This window comes from Phalacrocorax aristotelis, chromosome Z (genome assembly GCF_949628215.1).
Source record: "Phalacrocorax aristotelis chromosome Z, bGulAri2.1, whole genome shotgun sequence".
Classification (NCBI taxonomy): Eukaryota; Metazoa; Chordata; class Aves; order Suliformes; family Phalacrocoracidae; genus Phalacrocorax; species Phalacrocorax aristotelis.
In genome coordinates this window covers 38,503,785-38,516,263 of record NC_134311.1, presented here as the reverse complement: position 1 = coordinate 38,516,263, position 12,479 = coordinate 38,503,785, and the positions used below count along the sequence as shown (strand labels likewise).

The 12,479-nt window shown below is 40.2% G+C and overlaps 1 protein-coding gene across 2 annotated transcripts in view; it reads right to left on the bottom strand.

Moving 5' to 3' along the window:
* Window positions 1–1,825: 1,825 nt before the first annotated feature.
* SLC28A3 (solute carrier family 28 member 3) overlaps window positions 1,826–12,479 on the bottom strand; it is a 37,715-nt gene continuing 27,061 nt past the window's right edge. For both annotated transcript variants that reach the window (XM_075078433.1, XM_075078432.1), the window contains 6 exons: window positions 11,550–11,718; window positions 9,730–9,927; window positions 6,980–7,061; window positions 6,035–6,133; window positions 4,168–4,291; window positions 1,826–2,245 (listed from right to left, as the gene is read on the bottom strand). In XM_075078433.1, the coding sequence (XP_074934534.1) occupies window positions 2,131–2,245; window positions 4,168–4,291; window positions 6,035–6,133; window positions 6,980–7,061; window positions 9,730–9,927; window positions 11,550–11,718 (787 nt within the window). In that variant the 3' untranslated portion in view covers window positions 1,826–2,130. The remainder of the gene's footprint in view (window positions 2,246–4,167; window positions 4,292–6,034; window positions 6,134–6,979; window positions 7,062–9,729; window positions 9,928–11,549; window positions 11,719–12,479) is intronic.

The following is a 12,479-nucleotide window of genomic DNA, read 5'->3' as shown; positions in this document are numbered from 1 at the left end:
GTTCAGGGTCCAACCTGCCAGGCTAACTCCAAGTGAGTGAAACGCACCATTCCCTTTTTCTGTTGAGAGAGACACGATGACCTCTACACTGAATTCCTAGCACCATCACAAGGACAGAGGTAAAATCATCTCCTGAAAGCATGATGGTACTTGTTAGCAATCCTCTCCTGCTTTTGTTTTTTTTGCTACACGTAGGATGCAATGTCCCATGTATATCATCTTTTGATTAAGCCATCAGCAAACCATGTGGGCAATCTCTTTGACCAGGTGTAGGTAAAGCAACATCTCATATCCTCTGCTGAAATTGCTTTCCATGTAATCCTGCTATAAAGGAGTCCCAAAAATGGAAAGAAACACACAACAATTCTTCTGTGGGAGGAAGGCTGCTGCCTAAAGCTGTATGAGAGGCTTTTTTAGAAGTTCATGCATGGCTGTCTTTACTAGATGGAGTAGCCCTTTTAACCAGTTTACAGTTGTGGGAATGGGAAGAACAGCCATTTCAAAAGGCTAATACTAGACTATGCTAGGGAGGAGCAAGGAGAGAGAATGCCAGTGATGACTTATAAATCAGGGGTGTGTTCTGCTTGACAGGGAGAGTTAATGTTCCTGATTAATTTCCCTTGAAAGAATATATTTCTCTATTTCAGACTCCAAACTTATTTGAAAGCTAAACCCTGCTACAACCAGGATGGTAACCAAACCCATGCAGTTTCTTTAAAACAGGTTTGTGTACAATATTTGGGCATATATCTGCCATAATTGGGATCAGCAACATTCTTTAAAAGCACTGAAAACCGAGGCAGGCATGCATTCTCCTAAATCCAGGTGGACGAGGCCAAAGAAAAACACCTAACAGCATGAAATCCATGATAAAAATCACAAATAGTAGTAATACTGGCATTTATAATTTTCCCGATTAAGTTAATAAACTGAGTTTTATAGCAAGCTAGCATCTTTTACAATAAGTCCAAATAAATACCCCCTGAAAACAGCTGTACTGGCAGCTGTCTAAGTTTATGAATCTGGATTTCCCAGAACAGATTCTACAATAATTAATGGAAGACGGAAAAGTTAGTTATTGTTTTATCAGAATAGATTGGTTGACTTCCATCTGTACAAGTTTCTGATGTTTTTAGGTTTCTTTGAGTGCCTGGCATAAAAATCGTCATAGGATAGGAATATATATATTGCAATTTTTGCAATACAATCTGCAAAGAACTTTTCTGTTTTGGAGTCCATGAAAGGTCTGAAGCTTAAAAACATAGCAGACTTTCCTCTTCAAGGTGATCTCATAGAGGTCTTCAAGATCTGTTAATGTGGCTTTCACAAGAAGCAGTCAGATTGTGACCTGCTTTATTCACATTTGATCTGCAGCACAGCTCTGTTGTTTCTGGTAGGAATACTGCTCTGTGTTCCTGGTTGGTGACTCCAGGATCAATTTTCACCCTTGTTAACCACAAAGACTGCGAAGAATGAATACAGGAAACTTTCCTTGGAGTTTGGACATTTCCATTCATGTGAGTTACCTCCAAGCAGGGAGCAACCTCCTGGATCAAGATGTGGCCTGGATACCTCTGTGGGCAGAAGGAGGGGGACTGGGGCACACAGTGGCTAGTCCCTGTTTTGCGTGCTTCAGTGACCAAGCTGGTGAGGTGCACCACATTAGCAGGTCAGTTCACCTGCAGCCATAGTTACCAGAAGAAATGTGCAGAGATTTATGAGAAGAGTCATTTATCTTCATGCAGCAAAATGCTTCTTCAGTATCAAAAAGAGCAGAAATACTATTAGGAATGGATGGCAAGTATAAATACTATTTCACAACTTTCTGTAAATCCTCTGTTTAATTCTATACATTCATCAGTTTCAGGGTAGAAATGAAATCAGGAGAATCAGAGTCAGAAATCTTCTCCTTCTAATCTGTAATAGGAGATGAGATCTGCAGCAAGAGGTGTCTTGCATTTATCCCAGTTTAATTTATGAATAATTCCAACCAAGTCAGAGGAATTGGTCTGGTAAGAGATGGAAAATAAAGGTTGCGGCAGGGGATTTCACACTTGTTGTGGAAAAGGATATTTTATTACCTTTCTACCAAGGAACACAGCTCTTATTTATGATCTATACCCCCCAAAATTAAGGATTGATCCAAGTGCAATGGAAAGCAGTTTGATTCAGTATTTGGCAACATCCTTCCCAGGAACTCAGGCTGTAGTTTCTTCCAAGGAAGATCTCTTGTGAATGATTTACACTGAGGAAGGAGATAAAAGCAGAAATCAGATATATTCCTTTTCTCTTATGGGAATATATATACACATATCTATCTATATATGTATGTATAGGTAGTATATGTATATACGCATACATATGCACATACCCATACAGATGCACGCACACACAGACAGACACACACATGCTTTCTTCAAAGCAACTTTAAATGTGTTAAAATTTTAATGAGAAATGAAACAGAGAGAAGACTTTCCAAACACCAGCCATCTGCCATGACCAGATATTCTCCCTTTTTATCGGGATGATGCCTGGTTTTCTGTATAAAGTCCTTGTGCCTTGGGTATATCTTCCCTAATAACTGAAATGATTGAGAGTTTCACTTCATTATTCAAGATTTTTGCAACTTTGAAGATTTGCTTAACATTGATTCAGGTAAAACCAGAGCAAGTTCTTGTCTTTGCAGCAACCGGGTAGAGTTAAAATTAGTGTGATAAGGAAAAGTCAGAGTGATGAAGGCATATGAAGGAAGGAATGTACCCAATGCCATAGATGACTTTTAGTGTGCAAAAGGGTCTTGACACTTGTTCAATGTTACAGTAAACTAATCTGGAACATCAAGTTGCCAGAACAGAAATTCCTTGCAGTGATACACAGGTGCTGAGTTTCAGGCAGAAGATGGTGATCCTGATACCAACATGAATAATTCTTTTTATATTACATTTTTGTGAAAAGTTAACATCTAAACATATTACCATAAAAATAAAGCCACCTTTCATATTGTATATGTCCATATTCAAAGCTACATTTTATGCCAAGGCATGGAAGGAAAAAATATATGTGTCAAAAGAATAATACAGAAAAAAACCCCACCTGAAGTTAGAATTAGAATTTTGATTCCTAACATGAGGAGTTAAACATCATAAGAAATTTCAAGTTGCCACAAGTCTTGATATTAAGAAGATGTAACAAGATACCTGTCCACTACACACACAAAAACCCTGTTTTAGTTAAATGAGGGGTGTGAAGAGAAAGCCAGTGAAATCAAAATAATTCTGAAAAATTTCCCCATTTCAGGATTTTGCCGAGAGAATGCTTGCAGGTTAGATTACAGCAACATCACTGTTACATTTACATTGTATGGTTTTGTTGTAAACAAGTGCTCGATCTTAGAGCACCGTCTTTGCTAAAAGGAACGTGAAAAGAAGGATTAAGTTCTTCTGTTTTTGATAATATGGAAAAGATTAATTACAGTATTTATTTCTAAAGCAATTAGTTGTGAAAAAGGAAAAAAGCAGCACATTAGGACAAATTTAAAAGCTTCTTGCCATAATCTAAATAAAACTTTCCTTCTTTGTGACATAGTGTTAAATATGTCTGAATATATTCCTTATTTAATATCATTATTTCTTTCTTCTCTATCTTGGATAGAGAATTATTAAAAACAATTTACCTCAGAATATTTTTCTACTTCAAACATGTGTAAAGTTTTGTATGTAAAAAGGCATGCTTACTATTATCTTCAGCCAGATTCATAGACAGCAGAAGATTATGGCTTTTTTAGCTGGAGTTATCCCCTAGATACTATGTTAACTTTATGTTAGTTCAAATATTTTATTTATTTTTTTTTAACATTTGAGTTGAGCCTGAGCTAGACCACTGAATCTTTACACAATAATCTATCTTTAGCCTTCCAGGAAGCTCATGTTTGGACAAAGACATTTTGAGTCCTCTGTTGGTTTTGTTTGTTTGATATGTAACAGAGAAATGCCCAAGAAAAGGAAAGCAATCCAGCAGTATTAATATATTTATTTATTTAAAAGATGCAAGTTCATGGAAAGCAGACGTCTAAGAAAAAAGCCAAATACAAAAAATAAAATTAGGCTTTGAGAGAATATGTGAGCTCCCTAAGCTATGTTGACAGAAGGCTAAAGAGTTTCTCAATACCTGGTGAAGAGTTGCTGGCAGCATTCAACTAGCTCTGTGCTGTTGGCAGGGAATTCTGTGGAGTTGAAGGTATTTCCTAATAAGATGGGGCAAGGAACTTCCAGACGAGGGACAATCAGTATTCCTGTGAAGTAAGTAACAATTTTCTTAATGATTAATGAAGAGCAAGATAAGACTTGGAGATGTCAGTCACTGGGGCATGTTCAGACGAAACATTCTGCCTGACACGAAATCACCCTCTGAGATGGTTCTGTAAAGGTGCAAGATTAAAACGCTTGAACTGTGGGATTTTTTAAAAATATGAATAATTTTACCGAATTGGATCAAGGACTGACCATAAACATTTTTTTATATGTAGAAATTAAACTATGCTAGACTGTTACCCTTAGACCAGTTTGGTTTTCTGCCTCTTTTAATGCAACTAAAAAGGTATGTAAATGGCTTTCTCACTGCTGGGCTAGTGTACTTTCATTAACTAAAATGGAGTTATGTTCCATTTATAGCAGAGCAAGTGAATACAGGACCTTTTCTTGTTTTTAAAATGGAATTAGTTATGGTTTCTTTATCTTTGCTTTGCTAGATGTCCTCCAACATTTCCTACAAGTAGTAATGTCAGTATTCATTCCAGTAATGGAGACAGGAAAATATGGAAGTGACAGCTCCGTCTTGTACGTAGTGTTGTGGAACTTGCAGACATTTTTAATATGTTCTTATCTTAACTTGGGTAGTAGAAATTGCTTGGCTCTTTTACCTTCTTCTGGGCACAAGGAAACCATTTGTCATGGCAGGAGTGGGTGGCATGTAATTTTCTTTCCAAAGCAGATTTCATTGTTTTGGAAGGATTTCCCAGTTGCTGTTCACAATTTTATTCTTAAGGCCAGGATTGTGAAATGAGACATTTTAGTTAAGACTTTCTGATTCCTCGGTTATACAGAGTAGTGTCATGTATTAAAATATTATGGAAGGCTGTGAGACTAATGACATTTCAAGTGTACTAGTTCTATAACCTTCAGTGTGGGCTTATCCTTAAAATGTGTATGTTTCTGTTGCTGCAGTGAACTCAAAGGATAGGGAAGCTGTGGTAGAAACAGACATTTTTCAGCTACATAAACCACCAAGATCTTTCTTCACTTGGAGGCAAATGAGTGCTTTAACCTTCGTCATGCAATTCTGAATATCACATGCTCAGAAAAGAAAGCTGGGAAAGGGATTGTTACATACTGGGGATAAATTTTACCTGCTGAATCATATCTGGTCAATTAATTAATATTTTGATTCATTAATATCATGATCTTTTTAATTTCGTCCCTAACATGGCCTTTGCATTGTGACTCTTTACTCAGCTTGAAGGTGAGACTGAAATTAAGGATCTGCTCCTGAGTCCCACCTTTGGACAGTTTCATTAACTTAAATGTTCGGTGGGAATACTGTGAGCCAAAAATATCAATTTAACATTAAGGGAAAAAGTTATTCAGCTTCCTCCTTGCTCCTTCTCTGTTACACCTCCCTTTCATTTCAATTCTCCATTTCTGCTCCATAATTACTTCTGTATTTCTGTAGCCAGCAGTGTGGAGGGATTGTAAATCATCTATGACTTGCTTTGTTCATGAGCCACGTGTTACACACAGACTAACAAAACAAAACAAAACAAAACAAAACAAAAAAAAGACATAATGGAAGGAAGAAAATAAATCTTTTCATATTCCAGTTTTTCAGGAACCTTTCGTCGCATGTTGACTTTTAATCCTGCCAAACCCGAAAATACTAGCGTTTGAGTAACAGGGGTTGCCCAGCCGCTTCCATCGTGCCGAGGCACTGCCACCCTGTGGTCACTGACTGTAAGAGACACCAAACCTGGGTACGGTACCTGCAACACAGGCTGTCATGAAACAGGCAACAGTTCCCGCAATCATTGCTCTGAAAGCACCACCAGCTATTTCCTTTTTTTTGGAGGGAGCAAGGGTTGCTAGGGAGAAAATTAAAGAGTGTGTCAAACGTAAATACATATAGATATAAAGAAGGTGAACCTGCCAGCTCTACCACCGCAAGAGCAAATTCCCTCCCTGCAGTTTGAACCAGCAGAAACAAGGATGGAAAATAATATATTTTTAGCAGACCATTTGAAGGCCTAGTGCCAATGTTGGCTCCTTCTGTTAAGAAGGTGGCTTGTGCATAAAATGGTGACTTCTGTTTGTTTTGGCAGCTGGCACGCCTGTGCTGGCCGATGGCACTTTCAGATGCAAACCCCAGGCACCGAGGTCTGGCCCCGTGGCTGGGTCCTGCTCCTCCGTGCTGCCCCACTGCTGGCACCGCAGAGCCCACCTGGGGTCCAGGGTAAAGGCGGCTGCCAGCAATTCTGGCTGCCCAGTGAGGAACCCAGATGGTTCTTAAATTTTCCTTTTTACCTTAAGATTCAAAAAGCCTTTTATTTTTCTTTCACTATAAGCCTACTGCATATATGTGACATTTTTACAGTAAACAGCCAACTTTGTCTTTCAAACCAGCAGGATACAGGGTTGGTTTGCTCCTCCTGAAGCCCAGGGGCTGTAGTAGCTCTGGCTTGTAGTGTGAAGGCTGGACAGGGAGGCCTATCAGCAGGGCTTGGTCCCCTTCCCCTCAGCCCCTCTCCCAGTACTTCCACGCCAAAGCCTGCATCCCTCTGGGAGCCCTTTCATGCACAGCTGGGTGCTGTCTCTTGGCAGAGCAGCTGCTCAACCCATAATGCTGCTAAGCTTCACCCATAGCCTGTTCCTTTGAGTGTTTTCTTTGGGATTTGCTTGCCAAATAAATTGTCCATGAGAGGTGTTCTTACTCAGGGCTCCTACTACCAGTCCCAGGGAGCTGAAGTTGGCGAACCCACAAAGAGCATAGGTGGCAATGGCTTCAGAGCGAACCTGGAAAACAAACACACACCCTGTTGAGTGGTTTGAGAGAGCTCATGCTGGTTTAGAGGTCTGAAAACATGCATTGTGGATCAGGGATCCAAGTACTGAAAACACTCTCTTTTGCTTGGTTGCTGCCCCAGCCTGCGGCTTTCTGCAACGTAGGCTTACTGTCTTGCTGAAAGTTGCAGGCTTTCATGCCCACTGCCAGTGTGAAGACTCAAAGGATATGATGGTTTTATTTTGCATGTATATTGCTGTGCCTTGTTGAATTGAGTACTAGTAATTAAGGACAAAAAGTAGTTCTTACATTACTAGTGGCAATTTAGCTGCTGGTTTTTGAAGGTATGAGTCAGAGAGCTTTAACTCAGCATGTTGTTCATAGCTGGACTGCTTCTATAAACTGTTGAAACCTCAAGTTTTGGTATGTATCCCTTACTTCTTTGTCCCTGAACAAGCAGAGGGCTCCATATGCACATCTTTTCTGTGCATGCTCCACCCCATGCCCAGGATAAAAAGGGAAAGGGGTCTCCTAGAGAGTGGGTGCTTTGATGTGGTAGCAGGCAGAGGGACCTTATAATTTTGGAATCCCCATTAGCAGCTTATTTCATTCCTGACTTCATCAACCTTCCTTCCCTTGGGAAACACCAGCTCAGCCTGGACCTCAGAGCAGAGACAAGGTTGGGCTGGCCTTTGCCCCCATGGAGGGAGGGACACCTCACAGGACCCAGAATGACTTGGGGTGAAATCAGGCTACAAACCTTGCAGACCTTGAAACAAATGTAGTTCAACCATTTTGGGAAAGGAGGCAACACATTTCAGCAAATGGCATCTCTGAACTCCTATTTACTGTGTTTTAGGCCTGAGCTGAAGATGCCTGAGTGAGTGTTCTAGTAGGTTTCCTGTTTATTAGAAGTTTCTCTGTTTCCATTCCTGTTTTATGAAAACCAATTTGTAGGTATTTTCAATCACTCTGCACATATGCAGGAAAATGCTTTCCAAGTACCCAGTCTACCTGCTTTTCCTAGAAAAGGCTCTGTGTACTGTGATTTCCCTGCTTTCATTTGCACTTTCCTAGCTCTGAAAACAGGAAGCCGTGCTATTACTGACTCAGGTGAGTGAGTTCAGAAGACCGCTTGTTTGCTCCCTCTGACTGAATATCAGTGGCCTTATGTATTAGAGTTCTGAAGCTGAAGAGGAATTAAAAGTGGAAATCAAGCACACTCTCACCTGAACTGTTGTGCCATAATTAAAATGGTTACCTGGCAATTTCTACTAGTGTAATGAATCAAAATTATTTTTATATCTCAGGGTTTTTTACCATGGAAACTTATACAGCTCTATATAGACACTAGAAGTGAACGTGGAAGTCCTATCCAACATCTTATGAAAAAAAACAGTTGAAATACAGTTGTCAGGATCCAAATTTTAAGGCTGACTTCCAGATTAAAGGAAAAAACATTCCCTCATTCAGCAGTTCAGAGCCATCTTCCTCTTGCAGAACGTAGCATGACTACAGCAGGGCAGATCAAAGGTCCCTCTAGCCCAGGATCCTATTTCCAAAAATTCCAGGAGCACTAGTAATGGATGCTCCAGCAAGTGTGTATTTGATCAGACCGTCTGGCTTTCTACCTCCACTCATGAAATATGTTCTGGTAATATGGAACGCAGGCGGTCAGGAACATGTTTTTAGTTTTTTATTTAAGGTAGGTATCCACACCATCGCACCAGATTAAATGAAGATTAAAAGCTGTACAAAAGGATGCTTCCTAGTTAAGGGTCCTCTACAGTGGCAATTTGTCTTGATTTGAGGAAGAAGGGCAGTGAAGGCATAATGCCAGTTATCATGGTTTTCGTTGCCTGTGTTTAGAATGAGGACAAATTCAGCATGGGCTGTGCATGTGGATGGGGGAGCAATCATGGCTGCAAAGGTCAGCCTTGATCACTGAATGCTCTTTGCCCCTGTGTACACACCTAGCATGCCCTTTGTATTGCCATCCTCTAGGCTTCTTCCTGAGTGAGTTGTAGTACGAATTATGTATCCTGTTGGATGAATCTGGGTGGACATGTGAGTGAAAGGTGGGCCCAGGCTTTGGCTGGAAATCCCCAGGCAAGCTAACTTACATTGGCAATTGAAAAAAACTGGTTGGACTCAGTGAGGCAAGGAAGGTGTATGGCATCTGCCATCTGCACAGGGGACAATAACCTCCAGCAGAGGTGTGCCAGCAATATCTTAAATGCCATCAGATAAAACTTGCTGAATGCCTTTCATGGAGCTTAATGCTTGGCGAAACCCTCTGCAGGCAGGAGGATCCTCCAGTTCTTGCCCAGGATTTTCCTGGGAGAGTATCTCATAGGGAAGTGCTAGCTAAGAATGAGGTAAGAAGAAACTCATCTTCAAGACAGCCTTGTTCTTACATGCAGCGTCCTGTGGGACATTGCATGTTCCCCAAAACTATGCATTTCTTTTGCTATGTTTGTTTGAGATAGCTAGTGTGATGGCAGTCATGGGAGCCTCACAAAGCAATGCTACATTTTCATAATTTAACTCCGTCACTGAAAAAAACACTTAGGAGTAACATGCCACCATTATCCCATATGCCAATATTAAAAAATAAGGTGAGTTTCAGCAGAAAAGTATTAGATCCAATAAATCTGTAGAACAGAAAATGTTACTTACAGTCATATACTGTTTCACTCCATTAATGTACATGCTCCCACCCTGTTCTCGGTTGTGAATCAGTTTTGAGAGGTGCTCATAAGCTACAAACTCATTGAAGAAAGTTTTGTAACCCAGTAGTCCACCAACAATAAAACTGTCTTCCCAGTCTACCCCCATCATGAAAGAGAATGGCATGAAGACATAAGCACAAATGTTCTGCAAAATATATAAGACAAAGCAGATCAAAAGATATGGTTGGTCAAAGAACAATGGCATGTGATAAGTAGTCTAAACTTAAAATAAGGATGGTTTTATTTCAGCAGAGGAAAATTGGCCTTGAATTTTTACTGCCAACATGTCTGGGAGACTGAGGGTTTTTAAAAGTAAGGTATGCCTGAGTAATTTTTAAAAGACTAGGCTAAATCGAAGTTTAACAAAGTAATTAAGTATGTCCCTAATATTACACCTACAGTAAAACAAAAGTTTCTGGGCCTTTTTTCCCCAACAATAGCTTCAGATTGGGCTGCAAATAAGCAGGATTCAGTTGAAAGAACTGATAAGAGAATTGAGAAATCTGGTTCTTCCGCTGATTAAATCAAATATATTAATGAACATAATTAACCAGGTTATTGGACTCCAACTAGCATAAAAAAAGAATGTCTCTGCATAAAACCTGTGACATAATTAAAGCTGTACTATTTTTCCTAGCATTAAAAGTTTTATTCAAATTTTTCTAAAATCCCGTATCACAGCGTAGCTTATTTTTATATAAGAGAGAAAACAGCTCCAGCTGTGAAAGGGTTTGGTCAGATTCTCTTTAGTGAATGTAACCAAGGTGTTTAAGCAGTTACTATTCCTGGTTGGTTTTTCTGCCCACAAAAGACTAGAGGTTAGTGTCTCTCAAAACGGATGGATGACTGAATGCAATGTGTCTGTGGGTCTCAGCTCCCTGCGGGTTATCTATCTATCAAAATCTTACTGCATCCAGCGGTTATTAAAGTACCAGTGCTTGCATGAGGGTGGCTGACATATGCATACTTGTGCCTTTGCTCTGCTGTGGGTGTCTGCAGCAGGATAACCTGTGGAAGCTATGCAGGGTAATATCTTCACATGGCTGAAGCCACATCTGTTGTGAGTGTCTATTCATTCTGCAGCACCTTTATCACAATGTTATATCCGTGCTTCACATGGCACTTTTATTAGGAGCTTGCAAAACAAAAAGCCCAAAACCATTGAAACAAGACAGTTGGCATTGGGTCAAAAATTATGTACTGACCTAGGTTCAAAAAGAGGTCTTGTTTAAAACCTGTTTGCTCAGCTGAGTGTTTTGGGTGCAGTTTTACAATTTAATTGTGTTGAGAACTAAGTGGTATTGAGTAAGTGTGGGTTCAGACCAGTTGGGCCTTGCCCCAGTGACCTTATCTAAGTGAAGCTAGTGAGCATTAAGGACTTGATAGGGCTTTCTGAAGGTAAAGCCACTTTATTGTTTGTGCTGAGGGGATGTTAATGGCTTAGCAAGTGTGTAACCAACAGATCTGCTGCACTGCCAAGTCAGAGGAGGCACATATTAGCATACAATGCTCTGTAAACCCACTCTGCTGGTTAGCAAGAGCACCACAGAGGGAAATTCTACGTGGACTAATGGATACAGTAATATTTACGTGGCAACCATTTTCCTTTGGCTGTAAAGATATTTTTCAAGAACATGCATATAAAAATATAAATTTTTAGATCATATTAAAACAAACCAAACTCACAACAAAATCACACAGGCACTTAATTTAAGAAAGACAAATTATGCATGTATATAAGCTGCATAAAGCCACTGAAGACCATACCTCAAAGTTCAGCTGTGGATAGTCAAACATATTGCCCACCCAAGACAGGACTGAGTCAAGGAAAGCCAGCAGAGCAAGGAAGGAAATCAGATTCGCAGCAATGTTTGCCACCAGCAGGATGGAGATAGAGGCACCTTGACTGGCTGCTTCCAGCAGGTTCTTTGATTCACTTTATCAATGAAAAAAAAAACCCAGAGTATGAATATTTTTTAATTAAAGAACAAATCATAGAACTAAATGTTACATGGACTTAATCAGAAATCTACTAGTGAAGCTGTCTGCTCACTCACAGGGAAAATAATGATGATGTGGAGTAGGTTTTTTCATTTGATCCTCATGGGAGCCACTGGGAGGGTATGCTTTTGGTGCCCTGAGGATGAATTCTGGCACATTTTGGGTTGGGAAAGCTCTGGATCAGATCTCAGTACTGTGACTGCTTGTGGCACCACTCGGATGGGGTAATGAGCACTGCTCTTCTTGCAGGCAGCCCTTAGAGAGATGCCCAGCCTGTTCAGGAACAGCTCCTTACAAGCCTTTTTGCTTTGCCCGTCATTCTTAAGGCAAGTGAATCTCCCTGAAGATGGAAAACAAGTTCACTGCTATCATTGAAATGGTTGTTCCGCCTTTGCTTTTTTATGGTTGCATTTAACATTTGTTACAAAGTGAAGACAGCAACAGCAAATACCTCTTGCTGCCTCACTTCAGGTAGGCTTTCCCCTCTTTCTTTGGAGGGTTTATTGTCTGGCCCAGGTCCTTGGCATCTCTGTGCCTGTCCTAATGGCTAGTGATACCTCCGAACATCTTAATGGGGCACGCTGCACCTGAATTCACAAACTACACATTTGGGGTATATTGGCGTGTAATTAACTTACTGCTTGCACATCTACCATATACTAACCCTAAAGCTTATGTGTGAGGAGTTACCCAAAT